The 16,905-nt window shown below is 34.6% G+C and overlaps 1 protein-coding gene across 1 annotated transcript; it reads left to right on the top strand.

Annotated features, from left to right (window-relative positions):
• On the top strand, nt 1-11,657 carry LOC149412425 (uncharacterized). The gene is made up of 8 exons (XM_089645868.1): nt 1-170; nt 893-1,022; nt 4,198-4,341; nt 6,275-6,438; nt 7,529-7,687; nt 8,666-8,709; nt 9,227-9,562; nt 10,247-11,657. The coding sequence occupies exons 1-8, from the start codon at nt 99-101 to the stop codon at nt 10,395-10,397; spliced, it is 1,200 nt and encodes a 399-aa protein (XP_089501994.1). The 5' UTR covers nt 1-98; the 3' UTR covers nt 10,398-11,657.
• The last annotated feature ends 5,248 nt before the right edge of the window (nt 11,658-16,905 follow it).

Genomic DNA, 16,905 nt, shown 5'->3' with positions numbered 1-16,905 from the left:
GCCATTAGTGCCGGTGTGTCAGGAACCCGTAACGAAGTGGACTATGATATAGCGAGAAGAGTCCTCAGTGAGTGCAACACCTAAACTGTGAATACGCCATGGCCATCGAGAGGGTTGGGGTGCTGAAGCACTTGAGATTGTGCGTCATCTTAGGAGGAGGGCTGGCCAGCGTAAGTATCATACACACTACATTTCACTATTACACAGATTAAAGACACTGAATTCAAAGGTAAAACTTAATTAACTTGTGTACATTCTATACCCATACATGCTCTTATAATTTACACAAGTATTGTACAGTTTTAAACAATATGTGTGCGTCATAAATATCCACTTTTCTTTGATTGATTTTGTCTGATTTCATATATTAGTGTTGTTTCATCTTTCACTATAAAGATTTATTCCATCAAGTTAATCAATCTCCGTTTCAAAACAAATGCTGGATTGCATTACTAAATCACACTTCAAATGAGTGTTTATTTATAATGCGACGCATTGGACAGGGCAGTGTACCCTTAATGAGTATGTTGTGATAAATAAGGGATTAAGCACGTTACGGTTAGGTTCATTATGTTCATACCATGAATTTAGGTATCATATATATTTAACTCGTTGCATTAAGCTGTCGCCAGATTCTATTATACTGTGCGGTATAAATTGCTGTAGTGGGCATGTCTGCTAGCACAGGGGTTCCCAAATCCTTTCTTACAATAGCCAAGTGACTGAGATCCTAGAGACCGAGATTGGCTGTTCCAAGAGATTTTGACAGTGATGGAGAAGTGAAGAAACAAACATAAATTAAATGCTTTGACAAAAAATATCAATTGAATTTGAGTGTATCCACGCGATGTTATTTTCCATAGTCAGCTAATGTTTTGACCGTTGATTGCAGTTCCAGGCTGTGCTATGGGTGGCCTTGACTATGGTGGGGATCATCATGTACGGGGACTGCGATTTTACAACCAACCACCCGTCTTTAGACAATTTCCTCGGATATGTTATGAGATTAATGTATTTTACCGGTAAATGTATTTTGTTATTGAATATTCTTGTATCGCATTTAACTATTGTTTTTCTTAAATAATGCGTCTTATTTGCGGAATAATATTATCGCCTTGTATGTACTTGTGTAATCTCTTTTACCTTTAAAATCAATCATTTCTTAAGATTCAGTAAACTACAGATAGTATGTTTAACAATCTATTTAATTGGGGATTATATTATCGTTTTTATGTACATGTGTAATTGCTTTTACCTTTGCAATGATGTATTATAAAATCAATTCTGCCTCTCTCAAAACTCAGCAAACTACATCGATTTGCAATCACCCCGATGGATAGTCTGTTTAACAATCTATTTAGTTAGGGATTATATTATCGCTTTTATGTACATTTGTAATTGCTTTTACCTTTGCAATGATGTATTATAAAAACAATTCTGCCTTTTCAAAACTCAGCAAACTACATCGATATGCAATCATCCCGATGAATAGTCTGTTATGCAATATATTTAATTAGGGATTATACTATCGCTTTCATGTACACGTGTAATTGCTTTTACCTTTGCAATGATGTATTATAAAATCAATACTACCACGCGTATTCAAATGCAATGTTGTGTGAAAAATTCAAAGCAATCGATGAAGAACTTTTGGAGATTTGAGAGTTTGAACATACGAACATTTAAATTTAAATTTATATAGATTTACATTCGCTCTGAAATTTCATATATATTTCAAAAATATGTTAAAAATATATTATTTATATTTCAAAAATAAGTTAACAATATATTATATTCAACATAAAAAATAAGATTTTTTAAAACTAATACATGTTAATTAATATGATAATTATTAACAATAATGTTCATTAATTGAGAATATATCGAGTTTCGACACTATATTATTATACTTACATTCACAACAAATGCGTACAGTTCCCATTCCAATCCTGGAAAAACAAAAAACTTTAAAGTTCTTGGTTTTCTGGAAAATCTAGAATATTCTGAATCTGGATTAGTTCGTTACTAAAGAATTGCCTAAATAACTGATTCATCTTGTCGAGTGAAATATTTGTTTGTATCGACCGTTGTGTATAATAAAATGGTTGTCGGAAAGCATTTTATGATCCTGCATGTTTATCTATGTGTGACCTCGAATTAAAAGTTATTGTATTGCGAGGTCAAAAGTACTAACTATGACTTGAACAAACATTGTATGTATCGTATAGCGTTATCATTTACTGCAAGCCTATGTTATCAATAGCCGTAGATGAAGATGATTGATTGCTTTGTTTCACGCTGAAAACTTTTTAGATTGTAATATGTTTTAACAGATCTTATAAATCATTTACTAATAGGTACATGATTTCTGCGAACTAGTGTGGAATTATATCATATAATTATATTTTGCGTGGGTATGCGATTAAAAACATGTTATTTCAATTTATGTTTTAGATATTAACCAGAGATGTGCTTTATTTCAAATAAATCCATTTCAAATGGAAATGCAAAATGGGTATTTTCCATTTTGCATTTTAAATGCTTTTCTCAATGCATTTTCCATTTTAAATGCTTTTTTGCAACATTCTTCGTACTATCTCCACTCATCTTTTTTCATAAGCCCCAAATATCAGTCGGTCCTCAAACTCGCTACGAGAGATAATTTACATTTGTCAAGTTACTCCCTTGTAGGAGCCCTGGCAATTGAGTGATACCATTAAAAAAATACTGATTCAAATACTAAACATGGGGCCATGACGCTGTAATATTAACTGCTAAGTTTCTATGTTTTTACGTTGGCAACATTAGTCCCGCGCAAATTTTTTGTTGTCTCATAATCTGTAGTCGTGGTGTTTTTGGATTTACCATCATGTAATATGTTTGTTCTACATTGATGTCCATTATTAAATGACAAAATTGTTTAAAAATTCTATAATTATTTTAATTGTTTGACCTCAGAAACCATTTTGCATTTTCAATGCATTTTGAAAATAGGTATTTTGCATTTTGCATTTGAAATGCTTTTCTAAAAACCATTTTGCATTTTGCATTTTCAAATGGAAAAGTTTTGACCCATTTCCATTTTGCATTTCATATGGTTTTGGGTACCCATTTTGCACATCTCTGATATTAACTAATATAGATCTGCCCAAAACTCCAATAATGGTAATTCATGTTATCAACAAGCGACTGACAAAATATGCCCCCATTAAACATGCTTAAAAATCGCAAACTTAACATAAAAATAATAATATTAATCATGCTTTATGAAATGCACAACAACAAAACACCCCCTAGGTACAACACAAAGATAACCATTATAACAAAATATTACACAGTGCAAAGCCAATTACTTAGCTCCTAAAGTCTTCAACGTTCTTCCTAGTATTCTTAATCATATAACTAATAGAGTGTGTCTATTTATTACATAAATTATATACACTTACGTTAACTGATAAACTTGTAAAAGTATGTATGTAGGTATTTAAGTACCTACTTACAAATCTTATTAACTTTGGTTTTGATTTTTAAATAGAAGAAAGATAGCAATACACTTTTTTAGACGTGAGGTCAACTGTTATCTGAACTAATGGTTATTAAATAAATAAGCAAACAATGCAATTATTTGACTAAATACACTCGATGAAAAAATTCCATAACTGCCTAATTTTTTTCTAAACAATATTTAAATCAGTCTGCGTATTTTCATTATGATGAGTCCATTATTTAATTTGTTTTGTTATTCTGCCAATAGATTAACTGAATTTTTTATCCACTTTAACTGTTACCGGCACAAAGCACTCTTTTCAGGTTGAAATGCCTAAACCCAAAAAAAATATTTCAATTTTATTTTGCTAATTTGATGGAAATTTTGTTTGATCTTACTTTTATCGTTCTTCAAAACAAGCTCAATAAATCTCATATTTAGGGCCATTTTTTTTTCACAGAACTAGAACAATTGATTAAATTTAAAACTTAATATTCAAGCTCTGTGAGGGTTCTAAGTACTGTTATTATTCAGGTTGTGTGAAAGAACTGGCCCATAGTGGAATAATAACGAAACTTGAATATTAACATTGTAATTTTATGAGACAATTGGGCTTTGTTTTGTTTGACAAAGCGTTGCGAAGTGCGAGAGACGCTAGCGGGCGATGGATGCCTGATATCTGACAATAACGTCTGTTAACCTGTCTTCAGATGTTGAGGGCAGCTGCAATGAAAAGACGAGGTTAAGCTCCACCGGTGTCAACATCACGGACTCCGAGCAGATCCTGGTCTGGGAATGCGTCTACATGGCAATGTCAGTCTTTTGGTTGATTTCGTCGGTCCTACTTATCATATGTAAGTATTCTATAATTAATCATTGAAAATAATATTAATGAAGATACGGAAATCGAATAAGACATCAGAAATGAAAATATCAATCTTGTATAGTCTAGGTCGAAGTTAATATTATATTAAAAAATGTATATTAAATTCAGTGGTGTGAGAAGTAGGCTACATAAAAGCTTTGAAATTATTTGAAAAACTTCAAATGTAAAAACTGTACAAGTTTCCCTTGCGTGATTTGTTTACTCCAAATTTGTAACAAATTCTGAACGAATGCATGAATAAAGACCCTACACGTTTATTTTGGGTTCGGATCCGGTGTTTTCGTTGTCATTCACTTAGGAACTTTGTGTTGTATGCTTTCCTGCCCGATTTTGAAAATATTGTTGTGCTTTGCTTTCATATATAGCGACATTGAAAATCAGGAAATTTCATACTTTTTCAAATTGACAGTCTCGTATCTTTTTGAGTTTTTAAGATGCAACATACTTTGGAAAAGTCGTAACCAATGGCGGTTTTTTGTAAAGTGCGTTTGTGCAATAAATCCAAATAAAAATATATAAGATAATAAGACAAACTTGCATTGTAATTTTATCACACTTTAAAAGCGCTATTCGAAATTAGTTCTAAAAAATCCACACATATTAATATTGCCGGAGAGCTAGTCAGAAATCAATCCCATATTATTAGCGACTATGGGACTTTTCTGTTCTAAGAAATATTTCCTCAAGTTCAACATACAAGTAGTGCTACAGTGGTAAACAGTACGAGCGGGCAAACCTTAGGAATCTGTTGGCTGCTCGGGTGAGCAGCAACTATGACATTAGTCAACACCAAATTTGTAAGGAATAGGATTTGCAAGAGTTGATAGATTTTGTTCTATGATTATCGTGTTTGAATTTGTTTTTAAAATAGGTTTATTAATAAGGCTGTAACTTTTTATATAAAAAACTAAAGGTTTCTTGAGAAATTGTAATAATTAAAAGAAAATACCAACTTAGGAAGAGGGAATTTTTTCTCCCTTTTTTTGATCTCCGATTGAACTCCCAATGAGATAGGCTACTTTTTCTTCTTTCGTATGGTGGGGGGGTCAGAGGAATGGAGCGGTCATTCGTTGACCACATGTTCGGTGGTCTGCACTGATAGGTAGATAGGCTACAAACCGCCACTTATTGTAACTAATAGAATTTTCTTTAAAACAACACTAGTTTACTATGATCAGATAATTAGTTTCTAAGATATGTTCCCATTCATGAACACGTGTCGGTCCGGAAAGTCTAAAATAGTGTTTCATCCCACGACTCAAGTGATTGGCAAGCATCTAGAGGGGCAAACAAACCTAAATTACATACACGTTGTAGACTTATTTAAAATATAAGGCGTCAAACACCTGATACAAACGTATTTATTTACCCTATGAACCCCCCCTCTACCCTCCTCTCGCCCCCTCTGGACTAACCCCTAGATTCCTACCCACTTTTCGTACGTTTTTCCTTCCCAGAACTTCTTCTTTTTATAAAGACTCTCCACACAGTATCTCCAAATATGACATGGTTTTCTTAAGTCTTCGTGTGGAGAGTGGTTTTTCAATACACTGGTCATAATATGATCATGTTGGTAGCCTTTTCAAAACAGGTATATTTTAAAATTTATTTAACCTTTGATTTTTAACCTCAAACTAAATGGAAGGTCATTCCAAGAGTGTGGACCCAGTAGGAACTTTAAAAGCTGTCCCCAAATTTCACAACATTCGTACGAGAGGGTTCAACCACTCTGTTTATCTGTTTGACACATCAGACTTGGCCGACCTTACCGTGAGTTGCCTCTGAGTAAGATTGCTCCTCGCGCAGATATCAGTCAAGTAAGATGGTGCCAACCAGTTCGTTACGTAGTTTAGTTTGATCAAAACAAATAACCATCGTGCATGTAATTTATTTGCTTGCAGACGTGACATGGGAGAAGGTTGCCTCTGGGCTACTTTACCTGTACATGTGGAGCTGCATAACCCTCGTCATTAGCATCGTCGACCTGGTACTCGGTGCCTTGCTGGGCAAGGACATGGATACCATCTCTACTTTTTATAGTGTACTTCCTGAAAGTCAAAAGGATGTAAGTTAACGTTGCCAATATAGACGTCTGAATGTAATAACAATCCCCCAAAAGCCAAATTTTGTTTATCTCTTGAGTTTTCTGAAGTCCCGATTGATTTGATTAACTTTGCCTACCACCAAAAAAAGAACTAGAGACATCATGTCATTTTTAATTACTCGGCTATAAATGCCTTTGATGTATATTTGAATGGAAAACAAAGTCTCCACTGACTTTTGACTTTTCGATCGAGACAGCCATTAAACAGTGCGCAATTGCATAAGTACCTACTTTCTGTCTTTCTTACACTGTCTGACATGTAATTCGTCATTCCATTGGCATTGGCTATAAACATGCATATTTTAAATAAGGTTGCCACAATGTTCTTTATTGTATGATATTTATGTTAATATCCGAATTAATTTTGTTCAACCACAGTATTGCCCTCCCCACCGGCATGGCTATTGGCAAGTTAGTCCTGCAGATAGGGAGATCAAAATAGTCGATGCTGTCTGTGACGGAGATTAAACATCGGGAAAATAAAAATTAATTCTCTGCATGATAGCCAAGTTTTCAAACCATCCACGAATCAGTCTGAAGAATTATTGAGCAAGAAGACAACCTCCTCCCTACTACTATATCTGTCTTTTCTAATGTTGTGCTACTTTATCCAACGACCCCAACATCTACTGGGGTGATGCCACCGGAAGCAAATAATTAACCGTGTAGATCTGTATCTGCAATTTGATACACAAGTTCATAGTAGATACGAACAAGCGTTTCTATCATCTGAAGTAGCATTGTCCTTTGCATCTTCGTCCTTGGTTTAGACTTATGTGTAATCATCAAATAGGCTGTATCTTGTATCTATCTCTGGAACAGATTTGCTTACTTTGTTCGGCTGACTTTCGGTCACTGGATCACTAGATTTATTTAAGGAACCACTTCTTGTTGGATTATTTTTTATCATAAGATTTTGAATAATACATATGTTTTCCTGTGTGGACGAACCAAAACATCATATCCTTGTCCAGGACAGTCCATTTCTACTGATTTTGAGGTTGGATAAACAATATTTCGTCAGCATTAAGGATTTTTTAAATAATTACAGGTAGCTACGGAATACGTTTTCCAAATGATGAAGATCTCAGCGGGTGTGCTGATGACCGTAGCGATGCGGGGCTTCATCCTGTGGATTGTTAACGTAGCTTGCGCCGTCTACATCTTCATGTGCATCGTGGAGATTAACAGGGAACAGCTCAAGGAAGGGGTAAGGCACCACATTAGGAAACTCTCATCTATTCATGATGATTTCATCAAATCGATTATAAACGCCATTAAGATTTTTTAAGGTTTTTCTACCTTAAATTTTTTACCACCCATTAACTATTAAATCTCCACCCATTAGCGTTTGGTTCAAATTTGAACTACCTTTTTTCTCGACGGAAACAGGCCAAACGCCTATGAAATTTCATTATTTACTTACTGTTATAACAGGCTTTACAATTTTATTATTCGGGCTGTATTTTTTTTTTGGTTAAATTTCACATTTCCGCATCTCGCCACTGATGTTACTGTATCGAACCAAAGTGCAAAAATACATCAATGACCGCACCTGATTACAATTTGATGACAATTTACGGGTATTCAAAAAACCTGCATTACAACTTTTTGACCGGTTCTAATGTGAATGTGGACCAGGGTTGCCGATGCATGCCCTGCCCTAAAATATACATATGGGATGAAGATATGTTAAATTACCCACAAGTTCCTTTACCTCCAAAATGCTAATAAAAAATCTTAGATATTCGCAGAATTTGGAGAACTCTTCGGCTATTGGCAAATATGATTTAAATATTGTAGACCATACATATATTACTCTCTTTAGATGGTTTTGATGAATCAGCTGATTCAGTCGTACCAACGGTAACCAAACGGTGTGTAAATTCTGCATGTAATAATATATAATATTAACTGTTTCGGAGATTGGCGCGTACGAACACGTAATTTTTATATTAAAGATATGTATAGAACATCCAGAATCAACGTTTGTTGATCCATAATATATGAATATATGTTTTTAAGCCAACATATTTATCACTGGTGTTCCTTTCTGCAAGAAGCCATAGTTAGAGAATCTTTACTGCTGAATTTTCGGATATCATAAGCTTTATATACGAATTCAGGTATGAAGGTAATGCATAATATTGACCAATCCCATATATTTATAAGTATAATTTGGTTTCAGGGTAATGACTATCAGCACAGGGGGCCAATAGGAGCATATGACAAGTGAGTTACTATATATAAGATCTACAAAAATAATTGAAACAATGGATATTGGAAAGCACGCACCATTATGTTATGAAACCGCGAACAAAAGTGTTGTTAACATCGTTCACCATACTACTGCAAATATCCAACTTACACACAAAATGCATAACTTTTAATGAATCCGCCGCACCGCTTTGATGGACTGTGCAGTTTGGTCTTTGTTCTGCGATAGTCGGCACGCTTCCATGATATATCTCCCTTTGTTTCTTTTAACCCTAAGACTTGTATATTTATTAAAGTAATCGTATACTTCTCAGTTCTCATTACCATTGAAAAGGAGTCTATTTATGGTATAGAACATTAATTTGATGGTTTGTACTTGTAATGACTGTGTGAAATAGGACGTAAGTATTGCATAGTGGTTCTAGTAGGCATGTGAAAAGTGATTGTAATGACGGCGCTCAGTGGTATAACTAATATTGTCGGGTTATCACATTATAAAATGAAAAACTTAAAAATAGTTCTAATGTTTCAGCCCTAGCGCAGAGGTCAGGTCATCCCAGTGGCTGAATGGGACGGGCAACATCGAAAGACCTCACCTGAAGTCGACCAGTTACGGTCGCGAAAACAGCCAGTACGGGGAGAACAACCTCGGCTACTCCAACTCCAACTTCCCTAGCACTACTGCCGTCAGCAACTCCAGTTTCGGAAATAACTACAATAACTCCAGCTTCGGCAACAACAACAATAACTCCAGCTTCGGCAACAACAACAACAGCCCCAGCTTCGGCAAAAGCAGCAGTCCCAATTTTGCCGGCAACAACAACAACAGCCCCAACTTTGGCAACAACTCCAATAATAATATCCAAAGGTAACTTCTTATTTTGTTTGTGTTTATTAGTCTCAAATCCCGAGTCAGAGTTAAGAGGGTCAGCCCTGAGCCAAATGGCGACTGGCGCTAGTGAAAAACCTCAAAGGCGCTGTATTAGGTTTTAGTTGGTTCCTCGGAACCTTGGCAAGTCGGTCAGCGCCTTGGCAAGTCGGCGCCTGGAGTGGAAACCATAGAATCTAATGCCTCGTCTTATACAAAGGCTAATTCGGCTGTAGGTATCTAAAAAAATATGAATGGTTTATGTTTATTTTTTAAATGAATGCCATCAGTTGTTTTCTTGGGAAAGTATTTTGATGTGAAACAATTTTTGGCGAGCCTAGATGGGTAAAACAAAATCTTTCTTAGCAAGCGTGGCAAGCCGCAGCGTTCGAACAGCTTCGTGACGCCCGGCCGCCAAAACTCTGTGCGCTATATTTGACCAAATTAGAGCAGGTATATTGAGAGAATGAATGCAGTGGGGAAGGGGTGGAAAGAAGTGGAAGAGAAGATGGGGAAGTATCTCACTATTCAGATATGGTCACCACACGGGTAAAGCCAGTTCAAGGAACATCTCGATTCTGAATGGTGGTCATTCACCAGGGTTTATTAATACCGAAAGTATTTGTGAATATTTATAGATTATTTCTGTTGTAACTTTTTAAATGAGCGATTTTTTTCCCCTAGCCGCCAGCCGCCGGGCTTGCAGTCCAAGCCCATGCCGTGGGAGCGCGCGCGCGAGCCCATCACGCCCATCCCGGACTACGACAGTCCACCGCGCTCCGCCATGAAGCAGAACGCCCCGCCGCCACACTCCTCCGGCCTTTACCGGAGATAGGCCTCACATCCCGCACAACACCCTCCTTCCACATTGGCCTCATACTGAAAACCGCACAAAACCCGTAGCTCTTCAAAACACATTGTTTCATGACAGGAATAAGACCGAATAAGTGAATTTGAGATGAGAATTGAAGAAGAAAATAACAATAAATTATATGTAGATATATGATATCGACACATAGTTTCAAGATAGTAACAAGTCCAAAAAAAATAATCTTGATATATTCACATTCGGATGAGTAATAAAAATAACAATGAAATATTCTTACGTGCATATTGATACAAGATTCAAGACAGAAACAAGTCCGAATAGGTGATATTGTTTCAAGTCCGAATAATAATTAACGAGAAAAATAACGATAATATGAACCTAATCTAACGTATTGATTCGCTATTTCAATACAGAAATAATTTCTAATAAGTGATGTTGAAATATACACATTCAAAAGAAAAACAAAAATACGTTTTTTTGAATATTTTATAAAGATGTCAAAATACAAAAGATTTAAAATTTAGCAGAAACGGTGTTTCTCCCTTCTTGAAGAATAATTAAAATCTTATGGTTCTGGTACAGTGATTTTTCCATAAAAATAATTTTCTGATGTCTAGGCGGTATAGTATTGAAAGAGATATATTATGTTGGAAATATGTAAATAAATAGTAATAAGTCTTGACCTGGTGTGTCGATATAAAATATATCAATTCAGTATGTTTGATAAATACCATTATTATCAATGTGTTAATTATGTTAACGTATTATGGACATTGTTTGATTAGAGGGAGTTGTACGGGAGTGATATTGTTCCTAAGCACTGGGACAACTGAGATTATGAATTAGGAAATAGAAATACGAGAAATGATTAAATGATTAAATTAAGCACGTCCTTAAAAATAAATATTTTTGTGTGGTTTTCATTACGAGGGTAATATTAATAATAACCCATAATAATAGTAAAAATCGTATATGTATATTATCGTTCAGTTCCATTACAAGTGAAGTTTCTCCTACTTGTGCTAAATGTCACCATTACTTTGTGGAGTTAGTTAATATTTTCAATAATAATATTTAGCTAATGTATACAGCGACGTTTTCGTGTAAAATCACCCCAAGGGCGATAGTTGTTTTGACCGGATCAATCCGTTATATTTTTTTTTAATTTTTCAAAATGGGTTGGTGATTTTCAAAATGAGATGAAAGTCTAAAAGGATCTTGGTTTTCAGTAATATGTTATTTTTAATCAATAAAATTTATTTTGAGATTCAATATGGACTTGTTTTTATCCTCTTCTGTACTGAATAATTTCGTTTGCTTCATAACTGGATGATGCGATGTTTATCAATTTGAAGAGAATTATTATCGCAAAGGTGTAATCAGAGATTATTCTTGTCTACGTTTCAAATGCGTATCTTTGGTTACATCGATAGCAGATATCGAACTCCTGACTGATATAAGCATAATTAAAAAAAATTTCAAAGGTGTCCATTTTGAATATTTGAATTAGCGCGCACGGAGAATACTTACTGATATAAAATATTGTTAATTTATTCAAATCCTTGCTCAAATTATTCGTTTTCCTGTTAAACACGGGACTGGAGTCCTCTCTTCCTCCCTCCGTGCCTATAACGAATGATTTCACAAATTTCATAACAAACTATCAGTAGAGCACGAATATGTTATGGGGAAGTCGAAACACGTGTTCTTACAAATAATAATATTGTCGCATCTCGTCCATTATACAGGGTTTTCCAATAAGAGGTGTTATTTTGATATTCAATCGTAAAAGATCAATGGTTTCGTTGCTTGTATGGCACGTAGCGCCGTCTTGTTGAAAATAAACGTTGTCCAGATCAATACCGCATAGAGAGGCTTTTCAACAATAACTCTTGGGTTTTCCGAGCCCCAGATGCGACAATTTTGCTTGTTGACGAATCCACTGAGGTGGAAATGGGCCTCATCACTCAATATGATTTGCATTTGATTCACTCGAGTGAATTTTAATAATTTCAATGCGTTGTTGAAGCGTGTATCGTTCCATTTTTATTAATGGCGTAGTTTCTACTTCTCAAATGTCAAAAAATTACATCTTCAAAAGTAACATCTACCGAAATAGCGGGCTATTCAAAATAACACCTCTTATTGGAAAATCCTGTATTTATTCGGCCAAGGCCACCTGCGTGAACACGTGTTCAGATATATTTTGAACGACTAATATTTTATTAGAAAATGGTCATGCAGTCACATTTTTAAGAGTGTCTTGATAAAAAAAGCCCCATTCATGTTTCTCCGTGTGTAAAGCCGTTCGCTTTAGCAGGCCTCTGAGCGTGATGTCACAAATCTCACCAACAACCGGGCATCACTGCACGGAGTGTAATCCGGTTAAAATCGGGATTGCAGGCCATTTTCCTGATAAACTTTTAGTTAATTCCTTATATATCGAAATACGTGTTCATGAATGTGCATTTGCCTTGATAATATGTTCAATGACGAAATTCGAAAGTAATAGGTTTTTAATGAACACGGGTTCATTTACTAATAGTTTATCAGGAAACCTCTTAATTCAATCGTTAAGGCCTGCATTCCCATTTTCAACCGATTTGCGAATAATTTTAAGAGATTTCTATTTTTTTAATTTGAGTATATTTGGGAAACATACAGTTATACGGTGACCGGATAAATCATCAAAATGATAATTCATCACATCTTTAAAAAGTTATATAAAGTCATGGAAAGTGGTGAAACAAATTTTTTTTTAACTGGTTTAATGATAATAATGGTTTCATTTTTTTTTCATCGTTTCTAATGACTTTATATCACTTTTTAAAGGTGTGTTGAATTATCGATGTGTTGATGTATCATGGAATCCAGTTATACATGTGTATTAATTTTGCATTTCAGATGTTGAATATAAAATAAACCAGTTAAGTTAAGTTTTAGGAAGTAGATATTTATATATAAATTAAATACTGTTAGTTTAATAAGCATCTTGTCAAATTATTTGCTTTCCTGTAAAAACGGGACTGCGGGCCTTTGACGAATGAATTGACAAGAGTTCCTAACAAAGTATCAGTTAAAAGTGAATGTTTTATGAGGACGGCAGAAATCGTTTTCATACAAATATTTATATTGATATCGACATACTGATATTGTCGCATTCCGTCATGATATTTATTAGGAAGAGAACACGTGTTCTCGATATATTCTGAATGATTAATATTTTATCAGGAAATTGATATGCTATCACTTTTTTAGTGGGATCATTTTTCTCCGTGTAATTTCGGTTGCCTGTGTTGTGAAAAATCACGGATGTTGAACACATCAGTCCCAATTTTGAAAATGGTAAAAAAATAATAATAAAATGTTTAACAGTACATTATAGGTAGGTATTGTATGGCTTGTCTAAATTACCCAAAATAACATTTATAATTTTAAATATGCAGTTAAATTCAAAGCAAATGTGTTCAAGAGTCAATTTATAGAGTACAAGTTTCAGACATATAGACGGAGTCACAACCGAAATAGAATAGAAATTTACTGATTTTGAAATTGATGGTAGAGGAATACATAATCGTATAAGGCGTAACGTCACTGCGATGGCTTTTATCCTCCGGGAGTATAGCTGATTGCACAGACATCGTGAGACCAGCAGAGGCAAATATGTATGTACACAAGGGGAAATCTCCTCCGGTATTTATTTATTTATTATTATTATTACACGCCCTAATGGGCTTTTACACACTACAAAGTTTAATAGTTGAGTATCACAGTTATTATAAATTCTACAAAATTAAAACAATAAAGGAAACATAATACAAAGAAAAAAGAAAAAATATTAAATGTTACAACAAAAGCATATAATAAAATAAGATACATTAGTAAAAATGATAGGAAGTCTCACATAAATAGATTTTCAAAATAATAAAAAAAAAATATATATATATATATATATAATACAATAATATTGAAATTTTGCCATTTTGCCGTGCTAAAAACACTTTATTCAACTTCTCGAAATTAGCTGTAGATTTGTAGTTTTGAATACCACACCAGAGTCCCAACTGCTCCCGTCTGGAGGCAGTGAGACTATGGCATCCTCAATTGGGGTTGTTGTGAGACTGAAGATATTGTGAACCTCGAAGGAGATGAGGAAGTTGGGAGAGTACTTGGCTCTTCAGATCTGGTTGCCAAACACTAATTGTAAAATAGTACAAATTAATTTTAGTAAAATTTATTTGAGCCCGCGACCTTCGGATTGCTAGTCGATAGCCTTACCCCTCGATAACGGAGGCCGTCATTTAGGAACGTTTTAAATTATGTTTTACATTTGAAAGTAGACGTTTATTACAATTTGGGAGGAGGGTATGTGCACCGCCGCCCCGGGAACCATTTATTGGATAACCTACACTTCTGCCATAGGTCTCCCCAAGTTGTTGGATATGTTTGGTGACTTATCAGGTGTGCCCGAGTTTATGGGGTGAGGTATGTGAGGGGCTTGGCGGCGGATGCGCCTGCCTAATAACTGCGTGGTGGGCCGGATCGATTAGTCCTCTTTCAACGCATCGCCTTGCAACGCAGTAGGAGAGTTGGATTCTTATGTATATCACTCAATCACACTGAACCCCAGATTACTACCCACCCATCATACCTATTTACTTCCCAGAACCCACTCTCCTTCCTTTCCTTCAAAATTCCCCCAACACAGCATTCACAAAGATGACATAGGCCCTGAGGGTTACGATTTTCCTCAGGGCCTCCTGAGTGGATATGTTGTAAAAAATATAAGAAATAAACAACAATCTCGCTAAACGTTGACGGTGACCTATGGTAGGGGTGTTGGTTATCTAATAAATGGTTCCCGGGGCGGCGGTACACATAATTGTAATAGTTCTCGAGGGCTCTGATGTACAGACATTATGGCTCCTGTTGATTGACGAACATATACTAAAACATCGTTGGTTGGAATCGTAGCTTGAAATGACTTTAGCCATGTTTAGTAATAAACAAATTAGAATAGATTTTTTAGCTATCATAATTTAAAATTTGTAAAATTTAATTCTCACCAATCTAATCGCCGCAATTTTAATAGGCACATATATATATATATATATATATATATATATATATATATATTGTGGAAATTATAGCAGTCTATTTGTGTCTCGACATATAAAAGAATTGAAATAAACAATATTTATGTTGATTATTTTTAAAATGAAATATATCTTCCAGATCAGAATATTTATTTCCGAGACTGTGAAGTCTTGGAATCGGGGAATTTTGATAAGACAGTGTCCTGGCGTTGTAAAAATAAAAGGGTAGTAAATTTCGGCAAGATCTTTTGGGTATGTGGATGCTGATTAATTGGAGTAACTCAGGACAGTCAATTTTGTAATGCAGTATTTTATGTAATACTATTAAATCTGTGTTTATTCTTCTTTCTGAAAGTTTTAATAGGGACAATTTATCTAGTAAGTAGTTATAATCAATGTTTTCTACAGGAATATGCAATTTATAGTTTATATACTTCAGGAACTTATGTTGAATCTTTTCAATGTTATCGGAATGAATATTGTAAAAGGGAGACCATAACGTAGAGTTATACTCTAGTTGGCATCTAACAAGGGTTTTGTACAACATGATAAATGTGCCTAAATTATTGAAGTCTTTTGAAACTCTCAAAACGTATGGATATGGTATGGTATGGTCCATGAATATCTCAATTTTCCAGCGTCTCTCCAAACAAGATTTATGTATTTTCAATAGACGATATGCAATACATGCAGTATTTGGCCACACGGGTCCAAGAGAAGTATTGTGGAATACTTGGAGAGGCCAATTGAGCCTTTTATCGTCAGTAATTTATTTTCATTTTTACTTCGGTGTATACCTATAATGAGAGTAAATCTATCCCGAATATATTTCCCACTTTCACTTGCATTCTTTGTTATTCTGATTTGATTCACTTAGTAGTGCCTGTCTTCCTCGAGCGTCTCAGAATTTTTTCTTTCACCGTTGATCCTTTATAAGTCCAAAACAAGGAATTAATGTCTACAGGATTGTCTACTTTCATCCCTTCCCTGCCATGCATCAGCACCTGTAGTGGACTGCTGGCCTCGCTGTTTAGGCACATTTTTTACTAGCGACTACAATATCATTGCAGCAAAATAACTATTAATATAATAACTATTCTAATACTATCTTTTATAATTAAATAATACAATTTGAGGTTTTAATAAAACTTTTGGCTTCTATGGAAACTAAATTTCTTAGTTTTCATCGTGACAAGTTAAGAAACATCACGAAATTTTCAAGGGTAGCAACTAATTTTTGAAATAATAATATAAAAAAAATATTCATTTTTATTTATTCCTTGTAAAATAAGATCTCTCATTCTTAATATTATGGTTTATTCCTATTTCTTATATATCATCTCTATGGATTTATATCTTAGGTTTCATTTTGGAAAACATAATATATTAGTATATATGAAAATGTAGACACCTATAGT

This window comes from Hesperophylax consimilis, chromosome 23 (assembly GCF_061612785.1).
Source record: "Hesperophylax consimilis isolate HC1 chromosome 23, BYU_Hcon_1.0, whole genome shotgun sequence".
Taxonomy (NCBI): Eukaryota; Metazoa; Arthropoda; class Insecta; order Trichoptera; family Limnephilidae; genus Hesperophylax; species Hesperophylax consimilis.
The sequence above is the reverse complement of the archived record's forward strand: the minus strand, read 5'-3'. Positions and strand labels throughout refer to the sequence as shown.